Source organism: Oncorhynchus kisutch, linkage group LG15 (assembly GCF_002021735.2).
Source record: "Oncorhynchus kisutch isolate 150728-3 linkage group LG15, Okis_V2, whole genome shotgun sequence".
NCBI lineage: Eukaryota > Metazoa > Chordata > Actinopteri > Salmoniformes > Salmonidae > Oncorhynchus > Oncorhynchus kisutch.
This window is the reverse complement of record NC_034188.2, coordinates 24,169,206-24,186,035: the sequence shown is the minus strand read 5'-3', so window position 1 is coordinate 24,186,035 and position 16,830 is coordinate 24,169,206. Positions and strand designations below refer to the sequence as shown.

Below are 16,830 nucleotides of genomic sequence, written 5' to 3'. Positions count from 1 at the left end.
ACTGTCACTCTCTCTAACTACACATGTCTCCCTATGGAATACTGTCACTCTCTCTAACTCTACATGTCTCCCTATGTAATACTGTCACTCTCTCTAACTCTACATGTCTCCCTATGGAATACTGTCACTCTCTCTAACTACTACATGTCTCCCTATGTAATACTGTCACTCTCTCTAACTCTACATGTCTCCCTATGGAATACTGTCACTCTCTCTACTATACATGTCTCCCTATGGGAATACTGTCACTCTCTCTAACTCTACATGTCTCCCTATGGAATACTGTCACTCTCTCTAACTCTACATGTCTCCCTATGGAATACTGTCACTGTCTCTAACTATACATGTCTCCCTATGGAATACTGTCACTCTCTCTAACTCTACATGTCTCCCTATGTAATACTGTCACTCTCTCTAACTCTACATGTCTCCCTATGTAATACTGTCACTCTCTCTAACTCTACATGTCTCCCTATGTAATACTGTCACTCTCTCTAACTCTACATGTCTCCCTATGTAATACTGTCACTCTCTCTAACTACACATGTCTCCCTATGGAATACTGTCACTCTCTCTAACTCTACATGTCTCCCTATGGAATAATGTCACTCTCTCTAACTCTACATGTCTCCCTATGTAATACTGTCACTCTCTCTAACTCTACATGTCTCCCTATGGAATACTGTCACTCTCTCTAACTCTACATGTCTCCCTATGTAATACTGTCACTCTCTCTAACTCTACATGTCTCCCTATGTAATACTGTCACTCTCTCTAACTCTACATGTCTCCCTATGTAATACTGTCACTCTCTCTAACTCTACATGTCTCCCTATGTAATACTGTCACTCTCTCTAACTACACATGTCTCCCTATGTAATACTGTCACTCTCTCTAACTACACATGTCTCCCTATGTAATACTGTCACTCTCTCTAACTCTACATGTCTCCCTATGTAATACTGTCACTCTCTCTAACTACACATGTCTCCCTATGGAATACTGTCACTCTCTCTAACTCTACATGTCTCCCTATGTAATACTGTCACTCTCTCTAACTACACATGCCTCCCTATGGAATACTGTCACTCTCTCTAACTCTACATGTCTCCCTATGGAATAATGTCACTCTCTCTAACTCTACATGTCTCCCTATGGAATACTGTCACTCTCTCTAACTACACATGTCTCCCTATGGAATACTGTCACTCTCTCTAACTCTACATGTCTCCCTATGTAATACTGTCACTCTCTCTAACTCTACATGTCTCCCTATGGAATACTGTCACTCTCTCTAACTACACATGTCTCCCTATGTAATACTGTCACTCTCTCTAACTACATGTCTCCCTATGGAATACTGTCACTCTCTCTAACTATACATGTCTCCCTATGGAATACTGTCACTCTCTCTAACTCTACATGTCTCCCTATGGAATACTGTCACTCTCTCTAACTCTACATGTCTCCCTATGGAATACTGTCACTGTCTCTAACTATACATGTCTCCCTATGGAATACTGTCACTCTCTCTAACTATACATGTCTCCCTATGGAATACTGTCACTCTCTCTTACTCTACATGTCTCCCTATGGAATACTGTCACTCTCTCTAACTATACATGTCTCCCTATGTAAACTGTCACTCTCTCTAACTATACATGTCTCCCTATGTAATACTGTCACTCTCTCTAACTCTACATGTCTCCCTATGTAATACTGTCACTCTCTCTAACTCTACATGTCTCCCTATGTAATACTGTCACTCTCTCTAACTCTACATGTCTCCCTATGTAATACTGTCACTCTCTCTAACTCTACATGTCTCCCTATGTAATACTGTCACTCTCTCTAACTACACATGTCTCCCTATGGAATACTGTCACTCTCTCTAACTCTACATGTCTCCCTATGGAATAATGTCACTCTCTCTAACTCTACATGTCTCCCTATGTAATACTGTCACTCTCTCTAACTCTACATGTCTCCCTATGGAATACTGTCACTCTCTCTAACTATACATGTCTCCCTATGGAATACTGTCACTCTCTCTAACTCTACATGTCTCCCTATGGAATACTGTCACTCTCTCTAACTCTACATGTCTCCCTATGGAATACTGTCACTCTCTCTAACTATACATGTCTCCCTATGGAATACTGTCACTCTCTCTAACTCTACATGTCTCCCTATGGAATACTGTCACTCTCTCTAACTCTACATGTCTCACTATGTAATACTGTCACTCTCTCTAACTCTACATGTCTCCCTATGTAATACTGTCACTCTCTCTAACTACACATGTCTCCCTATGGAATACTGTCACTCTCTCTAACTCAATATGTCTCCCTATGGAATAATGGCACTCTCTCTAACTCTACATGTCTCCCTATGTAATACTGTCACCCTCTCTAACTCTACATGTCTCCCTATGGAATACTGTCACTCTCTCTAACTCTACATGTCTCCCTATGGAATACTGTCACTCTCTCTAACTACACATGTCTCCCTATGTAATACTGTCACTCTCTCTAACTATACATGTCTCCCTATGGAATACTGTCACTCTCTCTAACTCTACATGTCTCCCTATGGAATACTGTCACTGTCTCTAACTATACATGTCTCCCTATGGAATACTGTCACTCTCTCTAACTATACATGTCTCCCTATGGAATACTGTCACTCTCTCTAACTCTACATGTCTCCCTATGGAATACTGTCACTCTCTCTAATTACACATGTCTCCCTATGGAATACTGTCACTCTCTCTAACTCTACATGTCTCCCTATGGAATACTGTCACTCTCTCTAACTATACATGTCTCCCTATGGAATCCTGTCACTCTCTCTACGAACTCTACAGTGTCTCCCTATGGAATACTGTCACTCTCTCTCTAACTATACATGTCTCCCTATAGAATACTGTCACTCTCTCTAACTCTACATGTCTCAATATGGAATACTGTAGCTCTCTCTAACTCTACATGTCTCCCTATGGAATACTGTCACTCTCTCTTACTCTACATGTCTCCCTATGGAATACTGTCACTCTCTCCAACTCTACATGTCTCCCTATGGAATACTGTCACTCTCTCTAACTCTACATGTCTCAATATGGAATACTGTCACTCTCTCTTACTATACATGTCTCCCTATGAATACTGTCACTCTCTCTAACTATACATGTCTCCCTATGTAATACTGTCACTCTCTCTAACTCTACATGTCTCCCTATGTAATACTGTCCACTCTCTCTAACTCTACATGTCTCCCTATGTAATACTGTCACTCTCTCTAACTCTACATGTCTCCCTATGTAATACTGTCACTCTCTCTAACTCTACATGTCTCCCTATGTAATACTGTCACTCTCTCTAACTCTACATGTCTCCCTATGTAATACTGTCACTCTCTCTAACTCTACATGTCTCCCTATGTAATACTGTCACTCTCTCTAACTCTACATGTCTCCCTATGTAATACTGTCACTCTCTCTAACTACACATGTCTCCCTATGGAATACTGTCACTCTCTCTAACTCTACATGTCTCCCTATGGAATACTGTCACTCTCTCTAACTACACATGTCTCCCTATGGAATACTGTCACTCTCTCTAACTATACATGTCTCCCTATGGAAAACTGTCACTCTCTCTATAACTCTACATGTCTCCCTATGGAATACTGTCACTCTCTCTCTAACTATACATGTCTCCCTATAGAATACTGTCACTCTCTCTAACTCTACATGTCTCAATATGGAATACTGTAGCTCTCTCTAACTCTACATGTCTCCCTATGGAATACTGTCACTCTCTCTTACTCTACATGTCTCCCTATGGAATACTGTCACTCTCTCTAACTCTACATGTCTCAATATGGAATACTGTCACTCTCTCTTACTCTACATGTCTCCCTATGGAATACTGTCACTCTCTCTAACTATACATGTCTCCCTATGTAATACTGTCACTCTCTCTAACTCTACATGTCTCCCTATGTAATACTGTCACTCTCTCTAACTCTACATGTCTCCCTATGTAATACTGTCACTCTCTCTAACTCTACATGTCTCCCTATGTAATACTGTCACTCTCTCTAACTCTACATGTCTCCCTATGTAATACTGTCACTCTCTCTAACTACACATGTCTCCCTATGGAATACTGTCACTCTCTCTAACTCTACATGTCTCCCTATGTAATACTGTCACTCTCTCTAACTACACATGTCTCCCTATGGAATACTGTCACTCTCTCTAACTCTACATGTCTCCCTATGGAATAATGTCACTCTCTCTAACTCTACATGTCTCCCTATGGAATACTGTCACTCTCTCTAACTACACATGTCTCCCTATGGAATACTGTCACTCTCTCTAACTCTACATGTCTCCCTATGTAATACTGTCACTCTCTCTAACTCTACATGTCTCCCTATGGAATACTGTCACTCTCTCTAACTACACATGTCTCCCTATGTAATACTGTCACTCTCTCTAACTATACATGTCTCCCTATGGAATACTGTCACTCTCTCTAACTCTACATGTCTCCCTATGTAATACTGTCACTCTCTCTAACTCTACATGTCTCCCTATGTAATACTGTCACTCTCTCTAACTCTACATGTCTCCCTATGTAATACTGTCACTCTCTCTAACTCTACATGTCTCCCTATGTAATACTGTCACTCTCTCTAACTACACATGTCTCCCTATGGAATACTGTCACTCTCTCTAACTCTACATGTCTCCCTATGTAATACTGTCACTCTCTCTAACTACACATGTCTCCCTATGGAATACTGTCACTCTCTCTAACTCTACATGTCTCCCTATGGAATAATGTCACTCTCTCTAACTCTACATGTCTCCCTATGGAATACTGTCACTCTCTCTAACTACACATGTCTCCCTATGGAATACTGTCACTCTCTCTAACTCTACATGTCTCCCTATGTAATACTGTCACTCTCTCTAACTCTACATGTCTCCCTATGGAATACTGTCACTCTCTCTAACTACACATGTCTCCCTATGTAATACTGTCACTCTCTCTAACTATACATGTCTCCCTATGGAATACTGTCACTCTCTCTAACTCTACATGTCTCCCTATGTAATACTGTCACTCTCTCTAACTCTACATGTCTCCCTATGTAATACTGTCACTCTCTCTAACTCTACATGTCTCCCTATGTAATACTGTCACTCTCTCTAACTCTACATGTCTCCCTATGTAATACTGTCACTCTCTCTAACTACACATGTCTCCCTATGGAATACTGTCACTCTCTCTAACTCTACATGTCTCCCTATGGAATAATGTCACTCTCTCTAACTCTACATGTCTCCCTATGTAATACTGTCACTCTCTCTAACTCTACATGTCTCCCTATGGAATACTGTCACTCTCTCTAACTATACATGTCTCCCTATGGAATACTGTCACTCTCTCTAACTACACATGTCTCCCTATGTAATACTGTCACTCTCTCTAACTATACATGTCTCCCTATGGAATACTGTCACTCTCTCTAACTCTACATGTCTCCCTATGGAATACTGTCACTGTCTCTAACTATACATGTCTCCCTATGGAATACTGTCACTCTCTCTAACTATACATGTCTCCCTATGGAATACTGTCACTCTCTCTAACTCTACATGTCTCCCTATGGAATACTGTCACTCTCTCTAACTCTACATGTCTCCCTATGGAATACTGTCACTCTCTCTAACTACACATGTCTCCCTATGGAATCCTGTCATTCTCTCTATAACTCTACATGTCTCCCTATGGAATACTGTCACTCTCTCTCTAACTATACATGTCTCCCTATAGAATACTGTCACTCTCTCTTACTCTACATGTCTCCCTATGGAATACTGTCACTCTCTCTAACTCTACATGTCTCCCTATGGAATACTGTCACTCTCTCTAATTACACATGTCTCCCTATGGAATACTGTCACTCTCTCTAACTCTACATGTCTCCCTATGGAATACTGTCACTCTCTCTAACTATACATGTCTCCCTATGGAATCCTGTCACTCTCTCTATAACTCTACATGTCTCCCTATGGAATACTGTCACTCTCTCTCTAACTATACATGTCTCCCTATAGAATACTGTCACTCTCTCTAACTCTACATGTCTCAATATGGAATACTGTAGCTCTCTATAACTCTACATGTCTCCCTATGGAATACTGTCACTCTCTCTTACTCTACATGTCTCCCTATGGAATACTGTCACTCTCTCCAACTCTACATGTCTCCCTATGGAATACTGTCACTCTCTCTAACTCTACATGTCTCAATATGGAATACTGTCACTCTCTCTTACTCTACATGTCTCCCTATGGAATACTGTCACTCTCTCTAACTATACATGTCTCCCTATGTAATACTGTCACTCTCTCTAACTCTACATGTCTCCCTATGTAATACTGTCACTCTCTCTAACTCTACATGTCTCCCTATGTAATACTGTCACTCTCTCTAACTCTACACGTCTCCCTATGTAATACTGTCACTCTCTCTAACTCTACATGTCTCCCTATGTAATACTGTCACTCTCTCTAACTCTACATGTCTCCCTATGTAATACTGTCACTCTCTCTAACTCTACATGTCTCCCTATGTAATACTGTCACTCTCTCTAACTCTACATGTCTCCCTATGTAATACTGTCACTCTCTCTAACTACACATGTCTCCCTATGGAATACTGTCACTCTCTCTAACTCTACATGTCTCCCTATGGAATAATGTCACTCTCTCTAACTCTACATGTCTCCCTATGTAATACTGTCACTCTCTCTAACTCTACATGTCTCCCTATGGAATACTGTCACTCTCTCTAACTATACATGTCTCCCTATGGAATACTGTCACTCTCTCTAACTCTACATGTCTCCCTATGGAATACTGTCACTCTCTCTAACTCTACATGTCTCCCTATGGAATACTGTCACTGTCTCTAACTATTCATGTCTCCCTATGGAATACTGTCACTCTCTCTAAACTATACATGTCTCCCTATGGAATACTGTCACTCTCTCTAACTATACATGTCTCCCTATGGAATACTGTCACTCTCTCTAACTCAACATATCTCCCTATGGAATACTGTCACTCTCTCCAACTCTACATGTCTCCCTATGGAATACTGTCACTCTCTCTAACTCTACATGTCTCAATATGGAATACTGTCACTCTCTCTTACTCTACATGTCTCCCTATGGAATACTGTCACTCTCTCTAACTATACATGTCTCCCTATGTAATACTGTCACTCTCTCTAACTCTACACGTCTCCCTATGTAATACTGTCACTCTCTCTAACTCTACATGTCTCCCTATGTAATACTGTCACTCTCTCTAACTCTACATGTCTCCCTATGTAATACTGTCACTCTCTCTAACTCTACATGTCTCCCTATGGAATACTGTCACTCTCTCTAACTATACATGTCTCCCTATGGAATACTGTCACTCTCTCTAACTCTACATGTCTCCCTATGGAATACTGTCACTCTCTCTAACTCTACATGTCTCCCTATGGAATACTGTCACTGTCTCTAACTATTCATGTCTCCCTATGGAATACTGTCACTCTCTCTAAACTATACATGTCTCCCTATGGAATACTGTCACTCTCTCTAACTATACATGTCTCCCTATGGAATACTGTCACTCTCTCTAACTCAACATATCTCCCTATGGAATACTGTCACTCTCTCTAACTCTACATGTCTCCCTATGGAATGCTGTCACTCTCTCTAACTCTACATGTCTCCCTATGGAATACTGTCACTCTCTCTAACTCTACATGTCTCCCTATGGAATACTGTCACTCTCTCTAACTATACATGTCTCCCTATGGAATACTGTCACTCTCTCTAACTCTACATGTCTCAATATGGAATACTGTCACTCTCTAACTCTACATGTCTCCCTATGGAATACTGTCACTCTCTCTAACTCTACATGTCTCAATATGAAATACTATCACTCTCTCTAACCTACATGTCTCCCTATAGAATACTGTCACTCTCTCTAACTCTACATGTCTCAATATGAAATACTATCACTCTCTCTGACTCTACATGTCTCCCTATGGAATACTGTCACTCTCTCTAACTCTACATGTCTCCCTATGGAATACTGTCACTCTCTCTAACTCTACATGTCTCCCTATGGAATACTATCACTCTCTCTAACTCTACATGTCTCCCTATAGAATACTGTAACTCTCTCTCACTCTACATATCTCCCTATGGAATACTGTCACTCTCTCTAACTCTACATGTCTCCCTATGGAATACTGTCACTCTCTCTAACTCTACATGTCTCCCTATAGAATAATGTCACTCTCTCTAACTCTACATGTCTCAATATGAAATACTGTCACTCTCTCTAACTCTACATGTCTCCCTATGGAATAATGTCACTCTCTCTAACTCTACATGTCTCCCTATGGAATACTGTCACTCTCTCTAACTCTACATGTCTCCCTATGTAATACTGTCACTCTCTCTAACTCCACATGTCTCCCTATGGAATACTGTCACTCTCTCTATAACTCTACATGTCTCCCTATGGAATAATGTCACTCTCTCTAACTCTACATGTCTCCCTATGGAATACTGTCACTCTCTCTAACTCTACATGTCTCCCTATGTAATACTGTCACTCTCTCTAACTCCACATGTCTCCCTATGGAATACTGTCACTCTCTCTAACTCTACATGTCTCCCTATGGAATACTGTCACTCTCTCTAACTCCACATGTCTCCCTATGGAATACTGTCACTCTCTCTAACTCTACATGTCTCCCTATGTAATACTGTCACTCTCTCTTACTCTACATGTCTCAATATGTAATACTGTCACTCTCTCTAACTCTACATGTCTCCCTATGGAATACTGTCACTCTCTCTAACTCTACATGTCTCCCTATGGAATACTGTCACTCTCTCTAACTCCACATGTCTCCCTATGGAATACTGTCACTCTCTCTAACTCTACATGTCTCCCTATGTAATACTGTCACTCTCTCTAACTCTACATGTCTCCCTATGGAATACTGTCACTCTCTCTAACTCTACATGTCTCCCTATGTAATACTGTCACTCTCTCTTACTCTACATGTCTCAATATGTAATACTGTCACTCTCTCTAACTCTACATGTCTCCCTATGGAATACTGTCACTCTCTCTAACTCTACATGTCTCCCTATGGAATACTGTCACTCTCTCTAACTCCACATGTCTCAATATGTAATACTGTCACTCTCTCTAACTCTACATGTCTCCCTATGGAATACTGTCACTCTCTCTAACTCTACATGTCTCCCTATGTAATACTGTCACTCTCTCTTACTCTACATGTCTCAATATGTAATACTGTCACTCTCTCTAACTCTACATGTCTCCCTATGGAATACTGTCACTCTCTCTAACTCTACATGTCTCCCTATGGAATACTGTCACTCTCTCTAACTCCACATGTCTCCCTATGTAATACTGTCACTCTCTCTAACTCTACATGTCTCCCTATGTAATACTGTCACTCTCTCTTACTCTACATGTCTCAATATGTAATACTGTCACTCTCTCTAACTCTACATGTCAACACATCCATAACAAAAGCTCACATATACCTACAGTATGTATCCTTTAAAAAGTTGAGGGAGAATGAAATAGCAAAAGTGACTCACGTTTAAGTGTTTTGCCCGCACAGCTCTTCATGTATTGACACTGGCTTGGTGATAGACAGTCAATTATGCAGTAGATACATTCTAGTCTGAAGTGAAAGTTGCAAAGCACAGGAGTGCTTAGGGATGATACTTTCCCCAGGTTACCAGACAGACTGAACAGCAGTTCAGCATCAGAGTGTGTTGTAATGCCATAGTCACTGCATGCCATGCTGATAACTCAACCACCAAGGGACTGGGATCACAATCGACCACTCAGTAGCAGGCTCTCTTTTAATGAGAATACAATTACTCCATAATACTCTCAGAGCAGGATTATTCAAATTGGGGCTGACTTATTTAGTCTAGTGCAACTAGGTCATAAGGTGCTAAGCACAAGAAAGAACATTATTTGCTTTGGCTAGAGCAGCAGGAGAAAGAGGGAGAGGAGAGCGAGATAGTTAAGCACACTGTTCTGTTCTGTTCACAAACACACTCCGAGAGAGACAGGGAGAGAGACAGGGAGAGAGACAGCTCTAGTGAAGAAAGAGAGGGAGAGACAGAGAGGGAGAGAGGGAGAGAAGAGAAAGATAGTAATGTTCTGTTCACAGACAGACAGACAGGCAGAGGGAGAGAGAGACAGAGAGAAGAGAAAGATAGTAAAGTTCTGTAGACAGACAGACAGACAGACAGACAGACAGACAGACAGACAGACAGACAGACAGACAGACAGACAGACAGACAGACAGACAGACAGACAGACAGACAGACAGACAGACAGACAGACAGACAGACAGACAGACAGACAGACAGACAGACAGACAGACAGACAGACAGACAGACAGACAGACAGACAGACAGACAGACAGACAGACAGACAGACAGACAGACAGACAGACAGACAGACAGACAGACAGACAGACAGACAGACAGACAGACAGAGGGACCAGGACGTAGGGAGAGACTAACCTGAGCTGGCGGTCCTTGCAGACAGCCGTCATGACCAGGAGGTTCCCCAGGACACTCATGAGCATCACCAGGGACAGGAAGCAGATGAGAGCGATGCTCTTCGGCATGCTGTTGCTGTGGTTACGACAGGAGAGGGGACAACCAGTCAGTGAATATATAAAAAACAAGCCAAGATTAATAACTGATTGGAAAGTTATTTAAATGTGGAATACATAACCTTCCATTTCTGAATAATACGTAAATGTCAACCGGACAAATTAGTATGATGATGCCATGATACCTGTTACAGGTAAAAGTTTGTTTTGACACTATAATTTATAGTGAGTTGAAGTTACGTATTTGTTCAGAATTGTAGAGTGTACTGTAAATCTTGGTTTTCCAAACTCAGTCCTGGGGCCCCCCCTGGGTGTACATTTTGTTTTTTGCCCCTAGCTGAGAGCAGCACAGGTCAGGTGTGTAGTGCTAGGGGGAAAACCCTAGCTGAGAGCAGCACAGGTCAGGTGTGTAGTGCTAGGGGGAAAACCCTAGCTGAGAGCAGCACAGGTCAGGTGTGTAGTGCTAGGGAAAACCCTAGCTGAGAGCAGCACAGGTCAGGTGTGTAGTTCTAGGGGGAAAACCCTAGCTGAGAGCAGCACAGGTCAGGTGTGTAGTGCTAGGGGGAAAACCCTAGCTGAGAGCAGCACAGGTCAGGTGTGTAGTTCTAGGGGGAAAACCCTAGCTGAGAGCAGCACAGGTCAGGTGTGTAGTGCTAGGGGGAAAAAACTACAACTGGTTATGTCACCATTGTCCCCATGGTAACATGACAGTGTGGGCAGGCATTGTCCAGAAAACTCTGCCAGAATCCAGGCTAATTTGTCATGTATGTAATACAAGGTAAGTAGCTGTCACGATAATGATTTAAATCCCTCCAAATGATTTGTATGCTTGTGAATGTTTGACAATTGTAATACATTACTGTAATCCCTTGACGTTTGTAGTTTTCACACTCCAGTTTTTACAATCTACAGGATTCACACAAGACGTCACTCCTACAGTAGTCACTCCTGGTAGCTTATACAGAAAATAGTAGAATACATGTATCAACCCAGCTGTACAATATAAAAAAATTGTTCTGGTATCAGTTTCAGATCAATCTTATTTGCTGCCTTCATTTTTGCCATTATGTTCTGTCGCTTTACCTCAATTTACCTCAAATTTAAAAGTACCTCACTTAAGAATTTGTCTATCACCAAATTATTAATTCCCAAATAGGAATGCCCACAGCATTACAAAAACTTTTGAAGGAAATGTATTACTGAACAAAAATATAAAAGCAACATGTAAAGTGTTGGTCCCATGTTTCATGAGCTGAAATAAAAGATCCCAGAAATGTTCCTTACGCACAAAAAGCTTATTTCTCAAACAATAGTTGTGCTCAAGTTTGTTTACATTCCTGTTAGTAAAAGTATTGCTCCTTTTCCAAGATAATCCATCCACCTGACAGGTGTGGCGTATCGAGAAGCTGATTAAACAGCATGATCATTGCACAGGTGCAGCTTGTGCAGGGCACAATAAAAGGCCACTCTAAAATGTGCAGTTTTGTTTTGTATTACAGATCAGAACAGCAATTCATTGCAAAAAATGGTTGTGTAAAATGCAGGACACCAATTATGCATGCACACACACACAACCCTCCTTAACTACATTTGATGAAGTGTTACTCCCATATCTTTACTTAGCAACAGGTAATGTTACTAAATCATCAATCATGTACATTTTTAAGGTTAAAAAAACAAATGACATTTTAATGACATACCACCGATGTCTCAAGTTTTGAGGTAACATGCAATTGGCATGCTGTCTTCAGGAATGTCCACCTCTTGCCAGAGAATTTGTTAATTTCTATACCATTAGCCACCTCCAACATCGTTTTAGAGAATTTGGCAGTACGTCCAACCGGCCTCACAACTGCAGACCAAGTGTAACCACGCCAGCCCAGGACCTCCACATCCGGCTTCTTCACCTGCAGGATTGCCTGAGACCAGCCACCAGGACAGCTGATGAAACTGAGGAGTATTTCTGTCTGTAATAAAACCCTTTTTTGGGGAAAACGAATTCTGATTGGCTGGGTGGGTGGGCCTTTGCCCTCCCAGGCCCACCCATGGCTGCGCCCCTGCCCAGTCATGTGAAATCCATAGATTAGGGCATAATTTATTTATTTCAATTGACTGATTTCCTTATATGAACTGTAACTCCTTGAAATAGTTGAAATTGTCACGTTTATTTTTTGTTCAGTATAATTTCTCTGAGATGTATCCCTTTGTAGCATCCCTTTGACGTCAGCTTATACAAGTATGTTTTAATCAGAAACATTGTGAATCCAGTTCCTCTAGCATTGCAACAACACCCACTAGGTCTAGAGGTGGGGAAAGATGTCAACTCAACATGAAACAAACTCCATCTAGGATTTGTTGTCAAAATGTCTTCAACCTCTTCCTGATGACAATTTACTTTCACGTACATTATCACATTATTTTTCTAACGTCTAGTTGGCGATGAAAGCAGACAAATTATACTGCCTTTCTTGATAGCTTTTTCATCTATCCTCTAACAAATCCTAGCATTGTTTAGTAAGTGTTTGATTTCCATTTTAAATGTACTTCTCATATTCGAACCACAACTAATATGACGCCACACTCTTAGAAAAAAGGGTTCCAAAAGGGTCATTCGGCTGTCCCCATAGGAGAACCCTTATGGGTTCCAGGTAGAACCATTTTGGGTTCCATGTAGAACCCTCTGTGAAAAGTGTTCTACATGTAACCCAAAAGAGTTCTACATGGAACCAAAAAAAGGATTATGTAAAGGGTTCTCCTATTGGGTCAGCAGGAATAACCCTTTTAGGTTCTAAATAGCACCTTTTTTCTAAGAGTGCATGAAGGAAGTCCTATGGTACAAAGGTCCTACCCAAACCCCCTCAGATGAACTCAGATTGAAGCCTGTGAATATCAAGCCTTCTTAACGTGATGCAGCTACACGTATGTGATGATGACACCTGAAACAGATGACCCACAACCCTACAATTGAGCTATACGTAACAGGCAATCAGTCAGCAACAGGCACAATCAAAGTTCCAACTCCAGGACAGAGGACCCAAGGCTCAATGACCACACCAGCCCAGTAGTTTAAACTTCTACAAGACTAGAAATGTCACATGACAGCACTCTCAAGATATATATATATATATATAAATATTAAGTGTTCTTCGATTTATGTAAAAGCTTAAAGGCAGACATGCTCAGGTGATTGGATGTTCAGCATGGGGTCTTTAAATCTAAAACAATCTCAAAAGCTCTCAAGTTTTAAAACCAGAATCTAACTGAATGACTTGTTAACCCACATACTGTTCTCACACTACGGACAAGTGCAAGTGGGTACCCTGTCACAATCAACCGCAATATGGTACTTTGCATATTTCTTTCTTATTATCACACCTAAGCCAGAGGCGTTATAAAAATTCACGGGGAAATGATTTGGTTTATATTATCAAACCACAAATAGCCCCTTGGCCTCGCTGATGTCCTTGATGTAAATGGTTCATTATAAACAAAAACTGTCGGGGCTTGAAAATTGAATTAGTGCTCCCTTTCAGCGGGAGTGTCCTAGCGACCTACTATGTAAACCTCTACTGCAGGGCAAAGTGTCTGTCTATCGGTCTGTCTGCTCCATATATTCACTCACTCACTAATACAATCAACCCTGACCATGCTAATTTTCTACTGGTGTGACATGGAGAAATTGAGGGCAGTACGTCCAATGCACCTGTTTTTATCTCAGTATCAAATCATTTCTGGGTAACAATTACGTACCCTACTGTGATTGTTTTTAATTAAAATGGTCAAAAAGAAACAAAGATATGCTGCTAGGACTGTCTGGGAGTGGTCTGAGTGGAGAAACTGAAAACTAGCAGATAGTTTTGGAACTTTCTTTCTTAATTGGTGATGTCACCAGGCAGGGCAAAACTCTATTCCACCAAAACAGGCTGCTCTTTTCAAACAGCTCTTACACTAGAAGGGCATTATCACCAATATCACAATTTCACGGTATTATTCCAACCTTATAGTGTGAAAAAAACACCGGAAAAAACAGGTTTTCAACAGCACTGTACCTTTAAGCTTAAAAGCTGTAAAGTAAAAGTGAATTTAAGCAGAGTTGTGTAGTTTGACAGAGAAATAACTGAAATATAACTGAAGTCAATGAATCAAAGGCTAAGTCCTTGTTTCAACATGAACCAACCATAGAAACTGTTAGACAAACTATCCGACGGAATCACTACCCTGTTTACTCATACAGAGAGATTTCTCACAACCTGTCAGGAACTATTTATGTCAACGCTAGCTAGGGTGAGAAAATAATATAAACCCAACTATATTCCTCTAAAACACACCAAATAATGTTTTGTCTATTTTCAGGAGTGTTGATATCTGTACAACTGAATATATACAACTCAATAAATGAACGAATATGTTTGAGAAACATCAATCTAGGTGGTCACAGACATTGACAGACAAAAACACAAGGGTGATCTTGCATTTACAATCGTGTTATTTATAGCTATAGTCAATCATAGTTTGACTTAATCCGTCATTTTTGAAACACGCAATATTTTGTAAAGATTTGGTTGAAAGTGCACCCAGGCTGTGATTTGAAGTTACGTGGCCCCAGGCAGCAACCTATGTTAATTTATTCCCAATGATTCTTTTCTTTTCAAAGACATAGCCTTTCTGCGAGACCCCTTCTGCTTGCATTTGCCTCTTGTGGCACATTTATGTTCACACATTTAAGTGATGGAGAATGCTTCAGACAAGTGTAATTCTAATTTCCTACTGTTACTCGTCCTACTCGTGAAAACCAAGTTTTCAAGCAAAAATTGTTTAGGAGGGGAGAAAATAAATGAATGCATGAAATAGAATTTGGTAGAAACATTTTAAATGTCAAGTACACCAGAGAAAACGTATCAAAATGGTTCGGACTTTGGAGAGGTATATTGCTAAGCAGTTTTCTAGTTAAGTGATAATGCCCGAGAAGGCAGTGTTTGGAGGATATATGGGCACGTTATTGGCATTGTTATGTTGTTATGTTGGCAATCCGTGCCAATATATCCTCCAAACATCGGCTTCGAAGGCATATTCAAATAATGATTGACATATTTTCATTAATAACTTTATTTTGATTAATTTACTCTTACTATTTAATCCTTCCACAAGATAGTGCCGACACAAATCTAGGGTTGCTAGAGATGCGACCCAGTTGTTCAGTCTTTTTGTTCTGTGTCTATAGATGCAACCCAGTCGTTCGTTATAAATGTTCCATTGCCATGCTGGCTGGCTACGTTTTTATCCCTGCTTGCTAGCTAGTCAACTACGGCTAATTTACAGTCACGTCAAAAAAGCAGCCAGATAAACAGCAAAGTAGCTGCTATTGCATTTGTTGAAGCTGTTTTCTAGTGACATTTATTTGGATACATCCTTAACAATGAGCTAATGAGGCACAATATCCCCTGGCATAGAAAATGTGCTCACTCGTCTGGACACTGTTGTTCAGAGGAGCTAGCCAACAACACAGCTCCAGTAACACAATCACTTCAAACTGAAGCTGGAAAGACTGTAAATTAGCTGTGTTTTGTTTTATCTCCGCACAAATCTCTGCTGTTGAAAACAAAATGTTTGTCTAAAAGAAATGTGAAATCATGTCTCGATGCTTTTTAAGTTTACATCTTCCCTGTCTGGGCTGATAAGACAGTAGATTGTGTAGTCAGATGGAACAAGTAAATAGGCATTTTAACATCAAACTTCAATGAGAGATTCAGATTCAGAGAACACAGTGTCTATTTGCTTAGTGTTATGTTTGTAAATGTCTAGTTTGAAAGAGACACCTTGTGTTCTCATTTACAACTGCGACCTGGCCAAGATAAAGCATAGCAGTGTGAACAGACAACAACACAGAGTTACACATGGAGTAAACAATAAACAAGTCAATAACACAGTAGAAAAATACATTTAAAAAAAGTCTATATACATTGTGTGCAAAAGGCATGAGGAGGTAGGCGAATAATTACAATTTAGCAGATTAACACTGGAGTGATAAATGATCAGATGGTCATGTGCAGGTAGAGAT

General features: G+C 40.6%; 1 protein-coding gene across 2 annotated transcripts in view; it reads right to left on the bottom strand.

The window, feature by feature from the left end:
* The window catches only part of htr4 (5-hydroxytryptamine receptor 4), a 125,715-nt gene that overhangs the window by 69,201 nt on the left and 39,684 nt on the right, over positions 1–16,830 (bottom strand). For both annotated transcript variants that reach the window (XM_031789880.1, XM_031789881.1), the window contains one exon: positions 10,678–10,791. In XM_031789880.1, coding sequence (XP_031645740.1) covers positions 10,678–10,791 — 114 coding nt within the window. The remainder of the gene's footprint in view (positions 1–10,677; positions 10,792–16,830) is intronic.